Raw genomic sequence first — 21,925 nt, 5'->3', positions numbered from 1 at the left:
GGACGTGGCCGTTGTCTTCTTTCCCCCCCCTTTTTTTTCTTCCCCCTCCCACCCCCGCCAAAACCACAGCAATTGTTTCAACAGCCACAACAGTAACAAAGTAAAGATTAGACGTGTTTGTTCTTTTACTTTCAAGCCAGCAAACGGAAACGGGAGACTTCCAAAAAATATATTAAGGGGAGAAAGAACGAAAGAAAGAACGAACGAAAGCAAGAAAGAAAAAGAAAAAAAATGAAAGCAAGAAAGAACGAAAGCAGAAAGCAAGCAAGAAAGAAATATTTTTGAATAGTCGAGCAGACAGAAAATAAATAGCAGGCCTCTAATAATAAGTGAGTGACCTATATATTTTAAATAAGTAATTTTGACTCTAGTCAACCTTCAGATATGTATGGCAAGTAGGCAGGTTTTTCTTTGTTGCTGAAAGCCATGAGAAGGGTCCTCTGTATTGCCAGGCGGAAATCCACTGGGATGGATTGTCCTGTTTAGAAATATGGCAAACTAAGAAAATCAACCTAAAAGACTAAATGGCATAAGACTTTTTTCCAAATTCACCCTTTCAGTCTGATTTTTTTTTACTGTTGTCATTATCACTTTTGATGGAAGTGAGCACTGTGAACCATCAAAGGAAAATTCCTGTTTCACACAAAATGGCCCACGGATGAGTCGTGCTCCTAACAAAATCAATGCAATATTTTCAGGGAAATTTTTCCTGGAACGGAGTCCGAGGCCGTAGTTGCGTAAATATTTTTAGCTGACTTACAGTGATACAGCTGTAAATCCAGCAATCCAGCATCCAGCCCACTTCCCCCACTCGTGTCCCTGCACTCGCCCTCTTGTGAGAACAGGGAGCCCCACCTGGCAAACTGATCCATTCAGCACCAGGGAAAAACGATCCGGTTTGGTGGGGGTCAGTCTCCTCACCCAATCCACTCCACAACTGCACGGATTCTCCTGCTGGGAATAGACAGGGAATGAGATGAGCAGCTGAGGGCAGAGAGAAAACAGGACAGCGTCCCTGGGCCAGCTTCAGTAGAGGAACGTGGAGGGGGAGGTGATGGGGAGCAGGCTTGACCCTGACCTGCTCCATCCCTTCTCCACAGCAGAAGGAAACTCCTGCACTTGTCTTTATACATCTGGCACTCCAGAAAGGAGCCCCTAGCACCGAGGGAGGAACAGGGTAGAAGGCTGGGTAGGGGATTGGATTGGGAATTAGAAAGCTCACAGACCTTCCCTCTGGTACCTGGTGAGACATCAGACATTTCTCTGGTGTCTCAGAGCCCTGAAATGAGCATTTACCTGCCTCACTAGTCCTTATACACAGCAAGCCCTGTGGCCTCACACTTCATGGGTTTTGGGTTTTGCTTATATGAATCCAGAGTGGGACCTGCTTCTAAGGTCACACCTTTTCCACAATATGTATTGATACGTGCTCAGCAACAACAGCAAGCTGTAATGCAGTCATCAGGAGCATTTCTGTTAATATATGACTTGACGAACTCTGAAATATTTTCTGTTAAGGGTATGCAACAGAACCTTTCCCTTTTACAAATTACTTGTTTTCAGTATGTTTCCCAAAGAGATGCTCACCTTATAAATGTGTTGGCCCCAGAGTTGCTAAAAGAAGGAAAAAATATTTTACTTACACTGATTAAAAAGTTTTCCGAGGAAAGGAGTTGAATCCTGTTGCCTTTCTTCTCTAATTCACAAGAGCAGCAACAAAATGCAAGTACACAAAAATAAAATATCTATATTATGGCTGGAACATGTATTTATTAACACACACTTGACAAGAGGATTTCAGAGATAAATTCAGAAACCTAAAAAGTAAATGAGATGTTTGAATGTCACAGGACTGATTTTTCTAGCTGGGTGAAATTCAAAACAGTGAACAAATAGCTTTTCTTTACCTTAGTACTTCCTATTAGTGATAGTGAAAGGGTATGTTATACATAAAATTCTAGTCATGGTCAGAGTTGGCACTGGATTTTGTTTTTTCACTTTTACAAATCCAAAGTGAGTATCATCAAATGTACAGATTCAGGACATGCATGTTAAAAATTATAAAACACTATAGTATCCTGAAAAACACACACATTTTTCACAATCTATTATGTCATCTTTAATATATTTCATAGGTATCACTGCCTCCAGTGTCTGCCAAGCACAGGACAGAGCTAACAGCTTATGAGACACACACAGGCTAGTTCAGACATCTACCTAATTTTGCTCTTTACTTCAGGAAAAAAATTTCCTAAGTATCTGTAAAGCAGTACAAGAAAGTATAATTTAAAATCCACCTCTGAGCACTTATTCCTTAAATAATCAGATTTTTTGAGAGAACTTTTACACAGAAAGGAATTCAAACCAAACCAAAAAACCACTTTCAAACATATGCAAACCACACATGAAGAACAAATCTGGTTTTCAAAAAGGCTCCTTCCAAAAGGGCAGGAAGGGTTTTGAGGCAGACCAGCTCCCCAGTGTAGCCCACAGCAGCCTGTGCTGGCACAGTACAGTGCCCCAGGCTGCAGTGCAGGATGAGGGCTGGCACAGTGTGTGCTACACCTCCCGAGAGAGTTAGCCAGTGTTTCACACTATCTGTTCATTTGGACACAGTACCAGAGGGGTTTGGGTTGGTTGTTTCAATTTCCTGGATTTTTTAGCCATTTTAAGACCAGAGCACCAAGGGCTCTCATTTGCACTGCAGACAATTCCGTTTCGGCCTGCAGAGACTGGGACATGCTGGTACAGTGCTGGTACAGTACTAGACAATACATATTTTAATTTCCTAACATTTCAAGAAAGTAGAGTTGGGTGCAGTGGATGGCCACTGGTAGCAATCTTCACCAAAAGCCACTGGATTCACCATATGTCAGCACAGACCAGTGCAATTCTACCAAAAACTGTACCTTAACAGGCTCATTCCCTTCATTAAAGCAGAAATTCTTCCCTAAATGTGGAACAGAAGACAACAGAAGAAAACTGCATTAGTTTAGGATTCATTCCCCACTTAGCCCCACAACATTCCAAATTTGCAATATAGTTTAATAGATTTAAAGTTCTCCATTGCTCTCTTTTTTCACTTCTAGGCCATAAGTCACAGAACATTTGTGTGCATGCTGGCCAACAACATGAAAACAACAGAAAAACAGAGTATTACTTATAAACCACAAACAACAAAAAAAATCCAAAACAACAGGATTCCAATTTTGCAAATTGGGTTTTTTAGCTCTTAGAGCTTCTTAACAAAATTGCAGACTGGACCTAGCAGCTAATTGAATCCTAAAAGCTGAGAACACCCCAAACCTTAAGGCTTTGGATTTTCATAATCTGTCCCATTATGAATTTTTATCTGACTTTTTCCCTTCATAAACAGGGGCCCATGAGCTAACCTGTTCAATACTCCAGCAAACACTACATCTTCAGAAAGAACCCACAGCCTTTCCATAGAAACATGCCAGCTTTTGGAGGAAAATGATGATTGCCAAAAGGAAGTGAAATTTGAGCCTTCTGTCAGCATCTGCAGACACAGAAGAGCACGTCATTGTTCTGCTGACAGAGCACCAGGTAAGATTACTGAAGGAAATATCACTAGTTGCCCTCTGGGCAGTCTTTTTATATTTGATGGGCCAGAACTTTGTCACAGGATAATGCTTGTCTGCTGCCTTGCCTCTTTAAATTAAATTAAATATTTGATTGGAATTTTTGTACTTACCCTCTGTAGGAATAAAGTGATGCAAAAAAAAGCCCAGCTGGAGGTGAATTGTTTGTCCTTCTGAAAACTTCCAATGTAACTGATAGTCAAGGTACCTGGAAAATAAAGAATTCCTTTTTTTTTTCCCCTGAACATTCCATCAAACATTCTTTTTTCAGAATTAAGAAAGTACATAGGTGGTTAATTTCTTTATAATAGAGAATGCAGTGACTTCAGTTTTGTTGTGTACATAATGATCCAAGTGTTGTTTGATGGAGAGCAGTCACTGCAAAGGCAGCACTGCAGGAACTGCCGGGTGCTGGAGGCTCAGGACACACCACAAGGAAAGGTTTTGGGGGGTCACACTCTGGTCAGTGAGCTGTGGCAGGGAATACCCAACTGTGGGGGCAATGTGAGCTCTTTTAACATCCTATTTCTTGCATAACCATTTACCTGTTTAGAAGGTGGATGCCTTTTCCCCCACGTGATCATTTTATCATTTAATTAGTTTATAATGCATTGAGTCAGAGCCAGTGCATGAGAAAACCTTCAGTTTAATTCACCTGCAGTTAAGGCATTCAAAGCCCGTTGTACCAAACAATTCCAAAACCTGATGGTCTGTCAGAAAACAGGCATTAATACTACAGAACAGCATATTACAAACCTCTCCTCTCCTTGACCTTTAACTTTTTTAACTCCCTTCCCTCTTCATCACACAGATTATCTCTTCCTGTGGCAGACCCTGGTCACACACAGTTTCTGTTCCTGGGTGTAACATGAACTGTGTCCCCATGAGTCTGAGGAGTCACAGTGATACCAGATGGCCTCCTGTCTACACTCTAACTCTACCCATGTCCTTCTGACTTTAGACAGAAGATTCAGTGAAGTGGTTTTCTATCACATTGAGTGCATTTTTCAAATGTCAAGCTCCACAAACTGAAATTCCTGAAGACAGAGAAAAATTCTTCTCTCTACTCCTGAGAGAAGGTCTCTATTGCATGAAAAGTTAGGTATGAAATTCTCAAAATCAGTCGAAATTCCACATGGAAAGCAAATTGCAAAACTGAAATAGGTCTTATTTCTCAGTGTAAGTAAAGCATTTTACTTGGTAGCACAGAGGAGAGAGTGTTACTCCTGTGCTATCTTGAAGAGGTTTTTTTTTTGAAGACTACAGATTTACCAGCAAATTCATATGATGATGATGATGATGATAATGATGATGACTTTTGTCAACAGCTACTCAGAGTTAACCTCTTTACATCTAAACAAACAGAGCTTCACTTCATGTCTTGCATAATTAACTTCATGCTTTTGACAGACATAAAGAACTGTGGTCTCCAGCAAATCTGCATCTAGTTCTGGTTTATGGAATCCAGATTCCCTTTGGGTCAGAACTGTGGAGCCTTAGAGAAAATTGTAACATAACAGAAAGCCTTTAAAGGTGTCAGGTGCTCCTACCTGGACGTCTTTCCAATCTGAGCAACCAAGACTCCCTAAATGAAAGAAAAGACTTTCTCAGGAGCCTTGTCACTTTAAATGTCCCCAGCAACACTGCTGAACTGAAGGTACATATAAACCTAAAAGCCTGAAGCCAAAATCTTTATTGTGTGTTAATTATCATAATTATCAAACCTTGTTGTACAGAAAATGCACCTTATGTTGCTTATGAATCCTCTCATTCTGTGGGGAAAGAGCAAACCTTAAATTCACAGGCAGTGCTCTAATATAAGATAGTGGAAAGGAATGGTGAAGGTCCTATGGTATCATCTCTGGTCAATATTCATTTTTATCCCCTGATTTGGCATTTAAGAATCAATATTCCATAACAATTATTGTCTAGATTTTTAATGCATCCACGCTGAAAACACTTGATAAGAACCGAGGGATTTTCCTCTCTTTGTTTTAGACACCCCAGGAAAAGAAATCCTGTATTCCAGTTATTGTCTGATATTTGAGTTCAGTGTTGGCAAACTGGTCCCTGCATGTCTTTGAGGCATATGGAAATTGATGATGAAAGTGTCTAGTATAACTACAATTTGATGAAAACTGGAGCAGTGAACTGTGAGAAACTGCTAAATCAGTGTCATCAAACTCTGCTTGAAAAATAATGAAACATAAATACCACCAGGACACAAGCAATGCAGTGCAAAGGCTGTGAAACCAGAGAGCAAACACAAAAATTAAGGAAAACTACAAGAAATTATTTTAATTGTTATTTTTGAAACACATGCCCAAAATACAGCACAACTTTCCTGTTGGAATTCACTTGATGGAGACAGTGACATCATGTCTCCTCCAAATTGTTCAAGCCCAAAATCTTGGCACCAGCTGTTCCAATGGAATATCATGTCCAGCCCTGGCACTCTGGCCTGTCTGCCCATAACCATGTGCAGAATAAGAACAGAACCGTGGCCAATGCAAATCCTAGTTATAGCTTGAGTCCCTTGGGGCAACAGAAAAATACCAAAATAGAAAACATATTACAGTTTTAAAGCAATAATATTACTAATGGGAATAAAATAAATGTAACCTCAGAAGTAAGATGACATTTATTGCCTAAAAGTTTAAAAATTTCTGAAGCTGCAAAAAAGTAGAAATAAGACCTGAAGATAGCAGTGAAAAGATCCTGATATTGCTTTATTCATATTTTTTGAATGAAAACAAAAAAACTTACATAGAAATCTGAGAGCAAGAGGATAAAGAAAGCAGATACTGTAATTTTTGTATATTATACATATATGCTTTGTTTACTGATGTTTGCCTACATCAGTAAACACACTCAAATTACTGGAAAAAATTATTCTATTTAATTTTACCCATGTTTTGAGATAGAAAAATGTGTATGTATGCCCAAGAAAGGGATATAAGCGTGCACATTTGTAGACTTGCCAGAAAATTTGTACAAAAAGATCACAGGGAGACAGAGACAGCTGGAAAAATTGGAGCAGTGGCTCTGATTTTCATGCCAGTGTTACACCTAATGCAAAGGGAATGCTGATGATGGACTGCAAGCTATATGTTGTTCCTCCTGACACATCACAGTGTGCTTGTAGAGCTGAGCAAAGACTGGGAAGTAACAAAAAAACCCCCAACAACCAAATACAAAAATCCCCCAAAAATCACACAAATAAACAGCAAAATGAAATAAAACAAAACACACAGAAATTATAGAAATTGTATTATTATAAATTAAAATATTTATCTCTCATACTTATTACAGTCATCAATATTTTCATGCACAAAAGATAATGTCAGGATTAAGCAGTGGATACCAAGCACGAGCTTCTAAAATTTGAAAATTTAACTAAAATGTACATTCAGTCTCACCATGAGACACGTATGGCAGAAACCATGAAATGGCAAATGACCAGACACAAACATCTCTTGAATGTCCTCCCTCATGTTTTGAAAGAATTGGAATGAGACATTTCTGCACATGGATTTATTCAGATTAATTATCAATAAGCCTAATTAGAAAGCTGTGTAACAAGTATGTAGAAGATTCCTTTCTATTAGGGAATATACAGATAGGAGGCTTAGTACAAAAAAGGAAAATGGAATCCTGACAGGACTTTCTGGTAATACATTCGGGTTTCTGAACCAATCTAGGTGTGGGTTCTGATATCGTTTCCCATGAGGTGACCTCACAACCTTTGTTTTAAAGCCATTTTCTCTGTCAGTTAGCCCAAACCATGCAGTTGAGGAACCTCCTTTCAGTGTTTCTTTCCCCCTCAGGCCCACTGATCACAATTCCATCTTTTGTGACGTTATTACTGCATTCAAAACTGTGGTCATACTCCAAAACCTGCCTTCTCAAAGAAATCCCGTTTATAAAATGAGTTATGAGTCTCAGTTAGAATTTAACCAGGGTACCTTTGTGTGCCCCCGGGGAGGGCTCCTGTGGATTCCTGCTGTGCACTCAGACCTGCACCCAGCACAGCCTTTGGGAGAGGCTGTGAGAAGCCCAGGGTCTCTGTACCAACCCCGTTGTCACAGTGACCCAAGCACTGAGATGTCTCACCTCGGGAAAGGAGAAGTGAAAAGGAAAAAATTAAAAACACAAATATGGCAATGCAGAACACAAAGGAAAAAGCAGGGGTTCAGTTCCAACTTTCCACAACCCTGGTGGCAAATCCAGTACAGGGCCAAGCCTACAAAACACTTCAGCTTTTAAAACAAATCCAGACACAAAACTTTTCCAGATCAGCTTGTGTGTCTACCCACAAGCAAGATAAGCTAATAATCTGACAGAGATTTTTTTCCCATTTAGAACAAACTGTTTTCCTTAAGAAGGTCAAATCTAGAATAAGCCTGGACAAATGTATAATTAAGCTTCTGTCCAACCTTCAGACTGAGAGCTATACCTTATGTTGTTGGGTCAGGCAGCAGAAGATACAGGATCATATTCATCCCACTGAAATCCTTGGTTTCACTTCTAGTTATATTGATAAAATTGAAAAGAGCACACATTCTGCCCTGCCTTGAGGTCAAACTCTTATTTTTGATATTAGACATTAGCTGTGGATATTAAAAAAAAAAGTATACATGAATTTTAGCCAGCTGTTTCATATGCAAAAACTATTAAAACATACTATTTTATTCACTGTTGTTTGCTTCTTTCTATTCTTTCAAGTTTGGCCTGTTATAAAGCCCTCTGCAAGCTTAAGAAGAAAATTTCCTACATATGGGAGTTCTACAAAGGCTAAATTACTTCTCCATATCTGGGGTCCCTATCAAAATGAACAGTGTGAGCCAATGAACAGCAAGGGAAGAGATCACCACTGTCAGTCCAGCTTTGATTCCTTCAGTCCAGAACCCACCTGCACACGCTCCTGTGACTTTGAGGCATTCCCTTATTTTCTGATGGATTTTCATTAGTGTGCTTTTCTCCATGTATTTGTTGGGTCTGAATGCTGCAGTTAGCCACGTTCAATACTGCCAAATTAACAAAGCAAAAATCAATGATTAAAGCCCACCAGCCACCAGATTGCCATAGTCTGCAAGCTGCTTAATTTCCATTTCTTCAAATACTTTGTTCTGGTTACACTCTTGTAAGAGTCCCTGTGCTGTAATTCTGTATTTATTTCAGAATGTGTGTAGGTACAGCACAGGTACTTACAGAAAAGTCCTGTGGCATTGCCTCGGGGTGAGCTCTGGGCTCCCAGAGATGAGAGTGACCCCAACTCTGCACCCACAGGGAGCTCCTCCAGCATCCGATATATATCCTTCAATTCGAGGTCTCACAGCCTCTGACAGAAACCAACTCCAAGGTTCTGGGATCTGGGCCCTTGCACATGTTGTAATCAAAAATTTATTTTGTTGTGTGACTCACAGGAAATAGAGCCAGGCTGTCAGGATTTTAGAAGTCTGCTTTAAAAATGGAAACAATAGGAAAGTATACTCCTAAACCATCTAAGAACTGATCCAATTGTCACTGTCTTAAAATACCTCTGGCCATACCAGTACTGATTTATTACTATTGGTTTGTACTTCCCTAAGAGGAATGACAGGATGAGAGTCCTCGGATGAGATATTTTATCTGACTTATCAAATGGCAATGTTTATAATGACAAACTGTAGCTACAGAACCAGAGGAGCTGGAAGGGCCCAAAGGATGGTGTTGACTAGAATAGACTAGAATTTCTCTTTCAAACACAGGACTAAAGCACAGGCTCCTTGCAGAGGCCAAGGCTCCTTCCAGGCCCAGCACAGCACACTCTGTCAGCTCTCCTCAGACTGAAGCAGGGCTTTGAGAAAGATGGATTTGATTCCTGATGCCTGAAAATCATCCCTCAAAGCACCAGCACCATCCCCCTGCAAATCAGAGCTCAGTGATAGATTTCTTCCCACCAAACTCCACTCTTTTAGACACAATTTGGGATTTGCAAAGAATGCAAATGCATTTCCTTTCAGAGTCTAAATAAATATTTAGAAGTCAAACTTGTTGCTCTGAAAGAGAGTTTTGCTGTTAGTTTAAACAGAACTGAGAGAAAGTCGCAGACTTACAAACCTGCACCTATCAGACATTTTTCCTTTTATAGGTTTGGATTTTGAGTCCAAAAAAGTCCCTTCAAAAGCAAACCCAAATGTAATGTACTTGGAATTCTTCCTAACAGTGACAAGAGCAAAGGTGCCACTGTTGTCACTGTGTAACCCAGGATGCTGATAACAGTTTCATCCGAGCTGCACAAATCTATACATATTCTCTTTTAAACAGTAGCTGGTGCTAAATCCAAAGTTCCAGATTTGTGAGTTGGAGTCAGACTCCATGAGCAGTCAGTGATTTATGCTGCCTGCTCCAGAAGCCATGCAGCTTCAGGAATTTTTTTTTCTGTTAAGCTCACACAGCAGTTTGAAAGTCTCATCCAAGAGATAGCAAGGGAATCCCAGCCAGCAGTTCATCTGTGCACAGCCTCCTTTAGCAAAGCCAGGATTTGCATTTCCTATTCCAAGATAATTGTGAAGTAATGGACCTAGACATATTTTATTAACAAAAGTCTCCACGTACAATAATCCACTTGTCACTATTCTTAATTTTGTCTCTTGCAGCATTTATTTGGTACAGAAGGATGATACATACTTTATTTTAAATAGCTATGCTAAAAAAATGAATATTAGAAAATCCTATATTGTATTTTACCTGTCAGAGGTCATCAGAAGCTATATTTCAAGAAAACTGAAGGCATTAGATGTAGTTTGCCCAGTAGATTAATACTGAGCTGTGAACTTTCATCCTCTGCAGCAAGATTTCCATCCAACTGACACAGAACTGACATGCAGTAACACTTACAACCAGGGGGATCCAATTTAGACAGAGTTCAAATGGTTTCAAGCTACTCATAGGTCACAGAGGTAAAGTATGCATAAGAGAGCTGGCTTTAATCAGAAGGTTTTCAGTAATGTCACACCAGAAGTGATAGGCCACATTGAAAATGAGCTGAATGTTAGGCTGAAGAGTTAAATTATCAAATATATTTAAATATTCCAAATATATTTTTTAAGACATTTTCACAAGCCCAAACACTTTGTGGGGATTTTTCAGAACCATACAAAAAGACTTAGACTTTTACATGAGCATAACAAAACCTTTCCTATGTGGCATCACATCTGTGATGCCTATCTTCAGAAGCTTTTGAGGATGAAATGTGATCCAAACCTAAAACAAAACAGCTTCATTGTGGGTGACAACTCAGAAATAATTCAAAGAAAGGCTCCACATTTTCTCCATAATGGTGCATTAGAACACAGGGAAATTGAGAGGGACAGGCAGGATTATGGTGGGAGAGAGGATTTAGGAAAGTACAATTTTAATGCAGTTATCAAATGCTGACCTACTTGTGGAACAGGCAGGTGGAATCTCTGTTAAACATTTCATACCAAAGAACAATGTGAAAATGAGAGAACTCATTGAAAGACATGTCATTGAAAGACCATGTGTTATTCTCTTGAGGCTTTTAAAGGTTACATTCCACCCAGAAACCCCTGAATCTGTCAGGTGTCCTTATTTCAAGTTTCCCTGATCAGTCTGACTGCATCCAAATCAGCCCTGTGTCCTCCTTTCCAGGCTGTGAGCTTTGTCTCTGTGCCATTAACAGGGAGTAAACTGGGAAACAGCTTGGTAATACAGCATCACACCTTCTGCACAGCCATTCCTACTTGGTTTGCACTCTGCTGAAGAACTGCATCTCAGCACAAATACAACAGCAATTACTGCACAAAGCCTAGAGAGTTTCTGAACATTTTCACCAAGTTTTGTTACAAAGAGGATTAAAATCTTTACTGCTGTGCTGCCTACAGTATTCTCTCTTCAAAATTTTGAGTCAGTGCCAAGAAGAGAAAGGGAAACTTGAAGTGTGTCAGCAGAAATACAGTGCTGGATCTCATGTCATATTACAGCAAACACACCTCACATCAGCAAAGCAAAACAAGGAACGTGGCAGAATGGGATCCAGGGTTTTCTTACTGAACACTCACCCAGAAGCAGCATCACAACCAACAAAACCACTCCTCTGTAACCCATTGATTTCACTGCATCCTGCACTGATGATTTAAAGTCCATAAGGAAAGAAAACATAAGGAATTCAAATCCATTATTTTCTTGAATGGGATAAATTAGGGCTTACTGAGTTCCTTACTATTAGAAATCAGATTGTTTTCAATATCTGGATTGTTTCTTTACCTCTGTTTCAGGTAGTTTTTTACAGAACTCTAAGATGTGTGATACAAGCACAACTTTAATCACTGGACTAGCTAAAGTGTCTCCATCTCTGTTAGTAAAATGAATATTTAAATTTTTTTCCCAAACTAGCAGGCTTTTAAAGACCAATCCATCACTGCCTTCTAAGTTCATATCTATTTTTATTCCTTATACTGAATGAACAACTGGTTTATCACAGTCAGAAAATAATTTGTTTTACAAAGTTGAGTCTTTCATTTGTTGTGCTCATTCACCTGCCAGACCAGTAGCACAAAATTATTCCTCAGTTCTAATCACACTGCACAGTTCAATTTCCTACACATCCTCAGCTCTGTAGGGGAAAATAGCTTCACTGTGTGAATAGTCCAAGAAACCAAGAATTATGAGAATCTTTCTTTTCTTCCAGTTCATCAGGTCCTATAGTTCTTGAATTATGAAAAAAAGTGATTTTTCTTACTTGTCATTGGCACCTTCACAAAATAAGAATCTAAAAAAACAAGAACTAGCATACATCCCATCAAAAATCCTCCACATAATCCATTCAGTCCTCCCAATATTCACCCTGGGTAACTCTGAAGCCTTAGATTATCTGTGCTTCAATTTCCATGTGTCACTTTACAATTCTAAGCTGATGGACATATGAGCTCAGGGACAGCACCTAAGAAAAACTGCAGCATATTCCTGTCATTAAAACTTCTACAATGAAGTGAGATTCAACTTTCCTTCTTCATTTTTGCTGGAGAAATATACTATGCTGTACTTGGCCTTTTAACACATCCTAATGACTCATGGCATTTAAAATTGAGTAAATATTTTTCTTAGCACAGCTGTATATGTTTTATTTCATAATTTTACCAAGATTTCTCCTATACTCTTCCAACTATTACAGTTTTCCTTTTCTGGTTTTAATTTTTAGTTTCCATGGTTCCATAAAAGAGAAGATTGATGAATGATCTCCAGGCTGATAGCTGGAAGTATCTCTTTATTCCACCCCACAGCCACCTAGAACCTAGGACAGACCTTAACAAACCCATTCTTGTGGGCTCATCTGTAAGGGAGCAAGCACTTCTGTAAAGGCTGACCTAAAACTGCAGAATGAACTGGTTTAGGAAAAGAAAAGCATCATCTCAAATCTTCCCCACCATCTGCAACTTGTTTTAAATTTAACATTAAAAATGAATCCACACTTGTATGAAACACAAACATAACCACAACACCCCAAATCAAGCATAGAGAGAATGAATAACAACCTCTACCACCCCCAACCCCCCAAAAACCAGCCTACAGAGCAGATTACCCCATCTTTAAAAACAGAACACCTCCAACTGCTTTTGGGAGGTGTTAGAACCTGTAAGTAAGAGTTTCTCACCCTTCTGCAGGGCTTTCTTGAGTATCTTTTAAGGAGCCAAGCACAGCTCAGCACAGAGCAGTAATTCTGTAGAAATAAAGATGGTAGAATACAAATAAAGATGGTAGAATAGAAATAAAGATGGTAGAATAGAAACAACTATGCCCCAACATCAACATGTTATCCACACCAAGCACTGCTCACAGACTTCTCTTCAAGCTGCTTTTCTTACTTTGTCTTCCCAGGCCTACTCAGAGCCCACTCTACTCACTGGAATGAATCACCCAGTTATGGCATGGCAGTGAAAAGTCCTCGAAAGAATAATGTTTCCCTCATTGAATTAAAAAATTACATGATACCCATTAAATGACACTGGAGAGTGATGCTATAGGACATGAGATGTTTCATATTTTACAAACTACTAGCATCAGAATCTCTCTGTAAAAATAGTGACAATTACAGCAGTGAAGCCAGTTCTGCTGTGTGTCTGCACACAGAAAAATCAGCAGAGGGTGTTTACTGTGGTCCTAAATGTGATTTATCTGTTGACTTATCAGCATTCATATGTGTAAAGCCTCCAAACTGTTAAGGTGTCCCCCAAGACACATATCCCAAACCATCCTTAACAGCCTCCATGTTCAGAATAACACAATGTGTGGATTTGAACATTCCAGTTAGCTGGCTCAAAGGGATCAAAAAGTTGATTGCCTGGGAAAGGAGCTACAAGGGTTAACTTGTGAGCTACCTCAAAACACACTCATGTTCTTTTGCAATAAAACACCAAACTTAATGACCATCAAATAATGGTTGCATGATCTGAGATTTGGAAAATCTAGATGCATTCAATTGCTTTCTGATTAGGTCTGTACTTATTTGGCATTATCAGAGATATCTCAATCCCTAAATAATTAACCTACAACCAATATGTATGAAATTGCCTCACTAAGCTCACTATCCAGGACTGTTTGCTGTTAAATTAGTAGAATAAATAATTTACACCAAAAAAGTGTGCATAGGATAGTGCCAATAAACCTGGGGGAACTTGTTCATTATTTGCAAGAAAATTGGATAAAACACAATTCCCCGAGTACAAGCCATTCTGTAGAGTAAAAGGTGTATTAGTATTGTTGCAGCATGTAGGGAACAAATGAAGCCTCCTGACTGCTCTTTTCTCTCTGTTCATTAGCCCTTTCTGCAGAGCTGTGTAGAAATACTTGCACTACACTGTACGTGTGAGAACATAGGAGACAGAGTTTGCAAGCAAAGTATATTTTTGTGGGGAAAAAAAAATCATCAAAATATTGTCGTTTTATCATCACTCACTTCTGAGTAAGCAAGGGCCTAAAAAATAGTATTTAACACTGAAATGACAGTTGTGTATCATTTGGAAAATCTACAAATCATTTTTTCCAGTGGCAAAAGTCACTATTGCTCACAGTCCAAATGCTCAAGAAAAGTTCTCTGTAAATTTGTAATTCACAGGATTTTTATCATTTTAAGATCACCACAAAATGAAGTGTTGATAAAAGTTATGTCTTGCAAAAACTCATCTCTGCACAGTTACTCCTATAGACCTTGCTCCAGCACATAATGAATCAGTCAGCATCTTTTCACTAATGTCCCTGGGAGCTGGAGCAGGCCCTGCTGGCTAAGAAAAACAATCCTGACTCTTTGTTGAAACTCTAAAAATAGTTTAAGAACAGCTATTCAAAAGGCACATTCAGAATTCACAACTAAAACCTGACATTTAGAAAGAAATAAATAAATTTCCCCGGGAATGGTTTGGCACAGAAACTGGAGCTGAGGCCAAAGGAAAGTTCATTTCTCGTGTGTGCCCACGTCCCATCAGGTCTGGAGAAGTGCAAGCTCCTGCACTCGGATTGTCCCTAGTGCTGGCAGGAATGGCTTTCCCTGCCCAGGGTCCCCTGCCCACTGTGGGCTCCCCTGCCCTGAGCTGAGGAGCAGCCCCCAAGCACTGCCTGCCCTTCCAGCTGTGTTTCTTACAGAAATAGTCCCCAGCCTCCTGCTCTCTGCAGGGACAGAGCCACAGACACTTTCACCTCACCCGGAGTCCCTGCTGGACCCAGCCCCTTGGCTGAGCTGGAATCAAATGCCAAATCTCAGCCTGATTTGTGGTGGTTTGTTGTTTGTTGTTTTTTGTTGTTGTTGTTGTTATTTGATAGCAAGTATCCTGGGACGTGTTTTTTGACCTCGCTCTGTATTCATGCTGAAAACAAACAATCTCTTTATAAAACCCCAAACATTTCTCCTTAGATTATGAATCATGTAGTTGCATGACCTGTGTCCCAATGCTTCCTGCAATCTGTCTTATTTAATACTGAAAGAAATCATAGATATGAATGCCAGCTTGTCTGTTCTTCTAGAAAACAATACCGGGAATACAAATTTCACTCATCTTTATCCCAAAAGTACAACAACAACAACAACAACAAAATATCCAACAAAAACCAGGTTAGCCCTGTGGAGTAAAAGGTTTCTCAGTGTCATTGTTGCATGCAAGGATCAGATAAGCATTTGGTTTGTGCTGCCTCTGAAGACAGCTTTATCCAAATAAAGCATAGTGCATTTTATCATTCTGTAATGGAAAAGACCTGTCACTCTTTGAATATCATCATATGGTCGGTGGCCAGCAGATAATGGACTGTTAAGTGTCAAGGTGACTGGCTTTGAATGTGCACAAAACTAAAAATTATAGACCTGTCATTCCACAGGCAGGCCACAATTAGCTGTCTATACAACTTGAAATTCCCATTTTGCCAGCTGAATAATCAATTGGGTACAGTTTCTCAATATGGATGCTTTTTTAGCTCTGCACTTCGGATTTTATCTTTTTTATAAGGTTTTTCAAATAACTGCATAGTGCATTTAGGCAGAGAAGGTAAGGAGTGAACTGCACAGTTACCTCCTCCCCAAACACTCACATGAATATACTCACTAATATTTTACAATAAACAGTTTTTATGTTCCTCTCCTCTCACTTTGCTCTACCCTATATTGTTTCTGGCAGACGTGTGGTGCTAAGGAACACAAGCTACACAAAATTTACAGCTTCACACTTCCTAGCTGTTTTTTTTTTTGTATTAGCAACATAATGTTATTTTTCCACATTTTCCTATCAGTCCACCCTGATATGAGTTAATAATGCAATCTGACATAGAAATAAAACGTTTTCAATGGCCAGCTTCAGAAAAGAAAATTGTTTTCTTTTAGGAGAATTTTTTTCCTACAACACTTTTTCTCTATCACTAACAAGCGTTTAAGGTGGTTTTGGCAAAGATAAGTACAGTGATATATCCAGAATGACTCTTACTTTCTGCTAGGAAACTAAAGAAGTAATGTAATCAGAAGTATGGAGAATCCCAGGACATACATTAATGTATGTGCTCTAGTCCTTTTTGTCCTGGACAAGTAGCAAGCATTTGATGTCTAGGCCATTCTGCACTTGAGAAAGAAATTGCTGAACATTGTGCTTGAACATGAAAATAAATACCACTAAACTCTGGGTTTATACACAATGTAACAGCAAGACAATGCTGCTTCAATGCCTTTTTGATATTAGGTCCTTTCTAAAGAAATGTTATTGCAGATGTTTTGGTTTGGGTTTTTTGGGGTTTTTTTCCCCTTTTTTAGCTCAGCCAAAGCCACTTGGAATAACAGAAATACATCTGGGATCATCACTGGCCATTGAATCCAGCTGCAATATGAGGCTTTTTGTCTTTACAGTGCTTCATGTCTTGAAAAAGCCTTTGCATGCAGGCCTGGGAGGTACAGGGTACTTTGATTATCTAAAGAGCACTGCTGATCACTGAGGTCTATGGCTGAGTCTGTAATTAAATGGCTGAAGGGATGGCTGCCTCAATGACAAGGCCTTGAGGAAGCCTTGGGCTTCCCTCAGACCCACACTCATTTCCTTTCTCCCAGCACAATTTATTCTTCCCTCATTTGCCCCATTTAAGTGCCCCCCATCCTTTTTTGATGATGACTTTTAACAGCAGTTGTTTGAACAGTATAATTTACAGCAAGTCATGAAAATAGCTGTATGTACAAAGCTGAAGACGTGGCAAATTACAGCAAGGGAGCAGCAATGAGAGGCTGGGGGGGAGCAGAGAGGAAAGTTCTTAAATTCACACTGCAGAACTACACTGTTAGCCTGAATTTGCTCTTTGCTTTCTCTCCTCTCTCCCTCTAGAAATAGAGGGTTAGGCCATTAGAGAATTCAATTGGTTCCAGATGGACCCTTAACCCAGTTCTTCTAGTAAAAACATTTTCCTGTTAAACAACCTGTGTCACATGGAATAGATGAAATTCATTTTTAGTATACCACCACTGAAGCCTGGAAAGACAAGCCTAAAGTATGAGGATCTTTATCTCAAATATAAAAGGGTAATGTAACAATGATTTATCTCACAATTAGGCTGTGGTAATTAAAAAGTAATACTAAACAAGACATAGAACACAAGTTTCTAAGAAAAGTTATAAAAAATTATAGATGTCTTTTTTAAAGGCAGCGGTCCATTTTAAACTTTTCTATTATATTCTTTGGAAGAATCAAAATATAACAGTATTACTCCTAAGAAGATTTTTTGTGAGCTACTTCCATTGTTAAAAAATTTTGTTCCATTTTATTTCTGTTTTTTGACACATAAATCAGAGAGCCAGCTTTCCTTGCATAGAAATCACTGACAAAAATCTTCCAGTTGTCCCATCAGACTGCAGTCAGTCCTTTTTACACATTAGAACACAACTTTTACTGTTCTAGATTAATATTTAAGGTACCTGAAAAATAAAAAAGGACTGTGATTTGGCAGCAGGTTGCTTAAGCAGTTCCCATCCTCCTTCCCCACAGCCTTCCTTCAGCTCCACGTGCCAAGCAGTGTTTTGGCTGGCACAGCCATTTGTGTTGCCATGCAGTCAGCATATATTTTATCTTTTACCAGCTGGATCTATTCCTCGATCAAGTTCACTGTACTGCTGTGCAAACAGTTGTGGCAGCAAATGCAAGAGCTGGGAACAACCTGCCAGGAGGGGGGAGATGCCCAAACTGCCCAAGCTGTGGCTGCCAGGGAATGGATGTTCTCAGTGCCACAGCCTGTGCAGGCTGTCTGTCTACCCCAGCTCCTTAGAGAGCTTCTATTTGGTTCCAGTGCCTTTCAAATATATTTTATTCACGCATTTCCTCTGCAAGAAGTACTGCAATTTCCAATTTACAGCTGTGGAACTGAACAGCAACAACGATTTCAAGAGTATCTTTCAGACAGACTTAAATTGTGAGTGCCTACAATGCTTTCTGAATGAGCTTTTAATTGACCTAGATGCTTTTGAAATTATTTCCTTAAAAAAGCAAGAAAGACATGGTTTCTAGGCTAGCATCCTATCCAGCAAGCTGTCCTGGCACCTTTGCTTTGTGTGTTTTCTTCCATGCTCCCACCAGAGATGACTGTGATATAATTTATTACGATCATGAAACTGATTATGCATTCTGAAGTCAGCAGATTTACCTTAAAATAACACAGTGCCTCAGTGAAAACCATTACATGTTCACAGTGGAATCTGTCTGGGCAAATGAAAAAAAATAAAATGCAACTTGCCTCAGATTCCATCCACCCTCCCCCAACACCCACACACACTCTCACTCTGTTTTACTCTGTTACTATTTTTGTCCATTCTGGAAATTAAAACATTTCCAGAGTTGGGGTTAGTGGATATTCCCTTCGTGTTTCTGTGGGGACCCGTGCTCAGAGAGGTTCGTTGCCTGTTTGATCATTCCAGAGCTTTGCTTTGGGAAAAGGGAAGAGCATTGGCACTGCAGCTGGGAGCATTTCTGCCATCTCAGGCTATGCAAGCAGCCTGCATGCTTTGCTAGATGCTAGCAGAGGTTTGAAAGAAAATTTTAAAAAATTACACATTCATATTTATCTTTCTAATGTCTCCACCTCAGAGGCTGCTTTGTTGCCAGACCATCCATAGAAGGCTGAAATCACTCTCAGTTAAACTGGCCTTTGCTTAGACCAGTCACACACACATGCTGCCTTGCAAAAACACTTATTTTCACCAAAGAGTGCTTTCCTATGGAAGTTTATTAGCCTTAAGATAAGCACTGCTTCACATCTCTGTAGTTCCTATTGAGAGCATATGGAAACATCCTGGAGAGTCAGTTATAGAGAAACTTAGGAAAAGGGTAGAACAGGGTAAGTGGCAAAATGAAGACAAGGCATTTGCACAGAGGGGTGGATTTTTGAACGCAGAACTGTACAAGCTTCCCCCACCACCTCTGTGCTTTTGTTTCCTCAACTAACACTGCTCCTGCAGCTCTGTTAGTGATCCTTCTCCTGTTTGTCCCGGTAGGCTTTTCAGACTGGAAGGGGCAACACTATGATGCAAGGCATTGACCAGAGCGACTGCTGCTCTTCTCAGTGCAGCCTCAAGGAAAAGAATCGCACCAGCACCCCCCGCTGCTGCCGGAGGTGATGTGTGAGAGGCAGCTCCTCCAGCTCTGCATTTTATGTACAGCCCTACGAGAGTTGGGGAAGTTACCATGACACCAAATCACCCCTGCCCTCCATTTCACTGCGTGGCATTTACATCTCCCTTCGAGGTGAATCGGAGAAAGCAACAAATACAGCACCAAACAAAGCCGGAGCCATCCCTGCTGCCCCCGGAGTGCGGCCCTGGCTGCACCGGAGCAGGGACAAACCCTTTACCTGCACCGGAGCAAAACAAGCCCTTTACCTGCAGGGGAGCAAGGACAAGCCCTTTACCTGTACCACAGTAGGACAAACCCTTTACCTGCACCAAGGTAAAGGACCAAGGACTGCGGCTGCTCTGCACATCTGATGGCGAACTCCGGCAGGTCAACTCTCAGAGCAGTAACGCTGTGAAGACATTCAGCTGCTGAATGAGATAGAGGCAAAAGATCTTGCTTAATTTCTGAGAACGAGAAAATACTCAAAATGCTAAAAACTACCACACTCTTAAGTGCTGCAGCTATTTCACCTCGAGAGTCCACTGCTGAAGGAACGCGGTTTTCCTTCCTGAAAAAGAGGGTACATTTGGGCTCTACATTAAATCTAAATAATATAGCGACCGGAGGCGTCAAGTTAATATTACAAACAGGGCAAGCAGCGAGGCTGCCCACCGGCCTCCCAGAGCCGCGGCGAGTTCCAGCTGGGGAAGCGCCCCCGGCTCGCTGCACAAGGGGAGCTCCGGAGGGCTCCGGGTGCCACGGCCAGAGCCCCGGGCTCCCAGCGGGACCGGCCCGGGGCTGGCGGCACGGCCCGGGCTCTGCGGGGCCAGCCCCGGCTCGCTGCTAGCCCCGGCTCGGTGTTTGCTACCCCTGGCTCGGTGTTTGCTAGCCCCGGTTCGGTGTTTGCTAGCCCCAGCTCGGTATTTGCTACCCCTGGCTCGGTGTTGTTAGCCCCGGCTCGGTGCTAGCCCCAGCTCGGTGTTTGCTACCCCTGGCTCGGTGTTTGCTAGCCCCGGCTCGGTGTTGTTAGCCCCGGCTCGGTGTTTGCTAGCCCCGGCTCGGTGCTGTTAGCCCCGGCTCGGTGTTGTTAGCCCCGGCTCGGTGTTGTTAGCCCCGGCTCGGTGTTTGCTAGCCCCGGCTCGGTGTTGTTAGCCCCGGCTCGGTGTTTGCTACCCCTGGCTCGGTGTTTGCTAGCCCCGGTTCGGTGTTTGCTACCCCTGGCTCGGTGTTTGCTAGCCCCGGTTCGGTGTTTGCTAGCCCCAGCTCGGTATTTGCTACCCCTGGCTCGGTGTTGTTAGCCCCGGCTCGGTGTTGTTAGCCCCGGCTCGGTGTTTGCTAGCCCCGGCTCGGTGTTGTTAGCCCCGGCTCGGTGTTGTTAGCCCCGGCTCGGTGTTTGCTAGCCCCGGCTCGGTGTTTGCTAGCCCCGGCTCGGTGTTGTTAGCCGCGGCTCGGTGTTGTTAGCCCCGGCTCGGTGCTGTTAGCCCCGGCTCGGTGTTGCTAGCCCCGGCTCGGTGCTGTTAGCCCCGGCTCGGTGTTTGCTAGCCCCGGCTCGGTGCTGTTAGCCCCGGCTCGGTGTTTGCTAGCCCCGGCTCGGTGTTGTTAGCCCCGGCTCGGTGTTGTTAGCCCCGGCTCGGTGTTTGCTAGCCCCGGCTCGGTGCTGTTAGCCCCGGCTCGGTGCTGTTAGCCCCGGCTCGGTGTTGTTAGCCCCGGCTCGGTGTTTGCTAGCCCCGGCTCGGTGCTAGCCCCGCTGGCCGCCCCTCGCCGCGGGCTCGCCAAGGTCACCGTGCGCGGGATTGGCTCCGGCGCCACGGCGTGTTATTACTGTCTGGTTTGATCGGAGCGGGGGGTGGTCTCCAATCAAACAGAGAAAAGGTCCTGGAGAAGGTAATTAAATCCTGTCAGAGGCAATTATCGGTTCCAGGGCCATGACTCTGGCACTGAATGCAGATGATCTGAAGCTCTATTCTTGTAGAAATTCAAGAGGGCTTCTGGCACGGATCAGTCAGACATAAAGGAAACAGCAGGCCTTTTGCAAACAATGCCGTGCTGTATTTTGAAGCTCTTTGCACATCTTTTTTCCTCCCTGTTCTCAGAGTTTGGTTACCACTGATCAAAAATATTTCCTTCTCCCCACATTCTCATTAATTTAATAGATAAGATTTACTTACGTATTATACACGTAATGACAAGCTACATAAGAGA

The 21,925-nt window shown here is 41.5% G+C and overlaps 1 protein-coding gene and 1 long non-coding RNA gene across 2 annotated transcripts; one reads left to right on the top strand and one right to left on the bottom strand.

Annotated features, from left to right (window-relative positions):
* Positions 1–92: 92 nt before the first annotated feature.
* On the bottom strand, positions 93–20,392 carry LOC148221755 (uncharacterized). Its single transcript, XM_088175263.1, has 9 exons — positions 20,254–20,392; positions 20,019–20,151; positions 8,515–8,629; positions 7,568–7,715; positions 5,153–5,187; positions 3,716–3,810; positions 1,644–3,520; positions 856–954; positions 93–478 (listed from the first exon to the last, which is right to left on the bottom strand). Exons 3-7 carry the CDS (start codon positions 8,585–8,587, stop codon positions 3,308–3,310), a joined length of 564 nt encoding a protein of 187 aa, XP_088031389.1. The 5' UTR covers positions 8,588–8,629; positions 20,019–20,151; positions 20,254–20,392; the 3' UTR covers positions 93–478; positions 856–954; positions 1,644–3,307.
* Positions 1,705–5,438, top strand: LOC148221756 (uncharacterized). Its single transcript, XR_015807437.1, has 2 exons — positions 1,705–3,567; positions 4,414–5,438. It is a non-coding gene; the product is annotated as an uncharacterized LOC148221756 (long non-coding RNA).
* Positions 20,393–21,925: the final 1,533 nt, after the last annotated feature.

This window comes from Sturnus vulgaris, chromosome 18, assembly GCF_052056855.1.
Source record: "Sturnus vulgaris isolate bStuVul1 chromosome 18, bStuVul1.hap1, whole genome shotgun sequence".
NCBI lineage: Eukaryota > Metazoa > Chordata > Aves > Passeriformes > Sturnidae > Sturnus > Sturnus vulgaris.
Note: the sequence above shows the minus strand (reverse complement) of the source record. Positions and strands in the feature narration are given on the sequence as shown.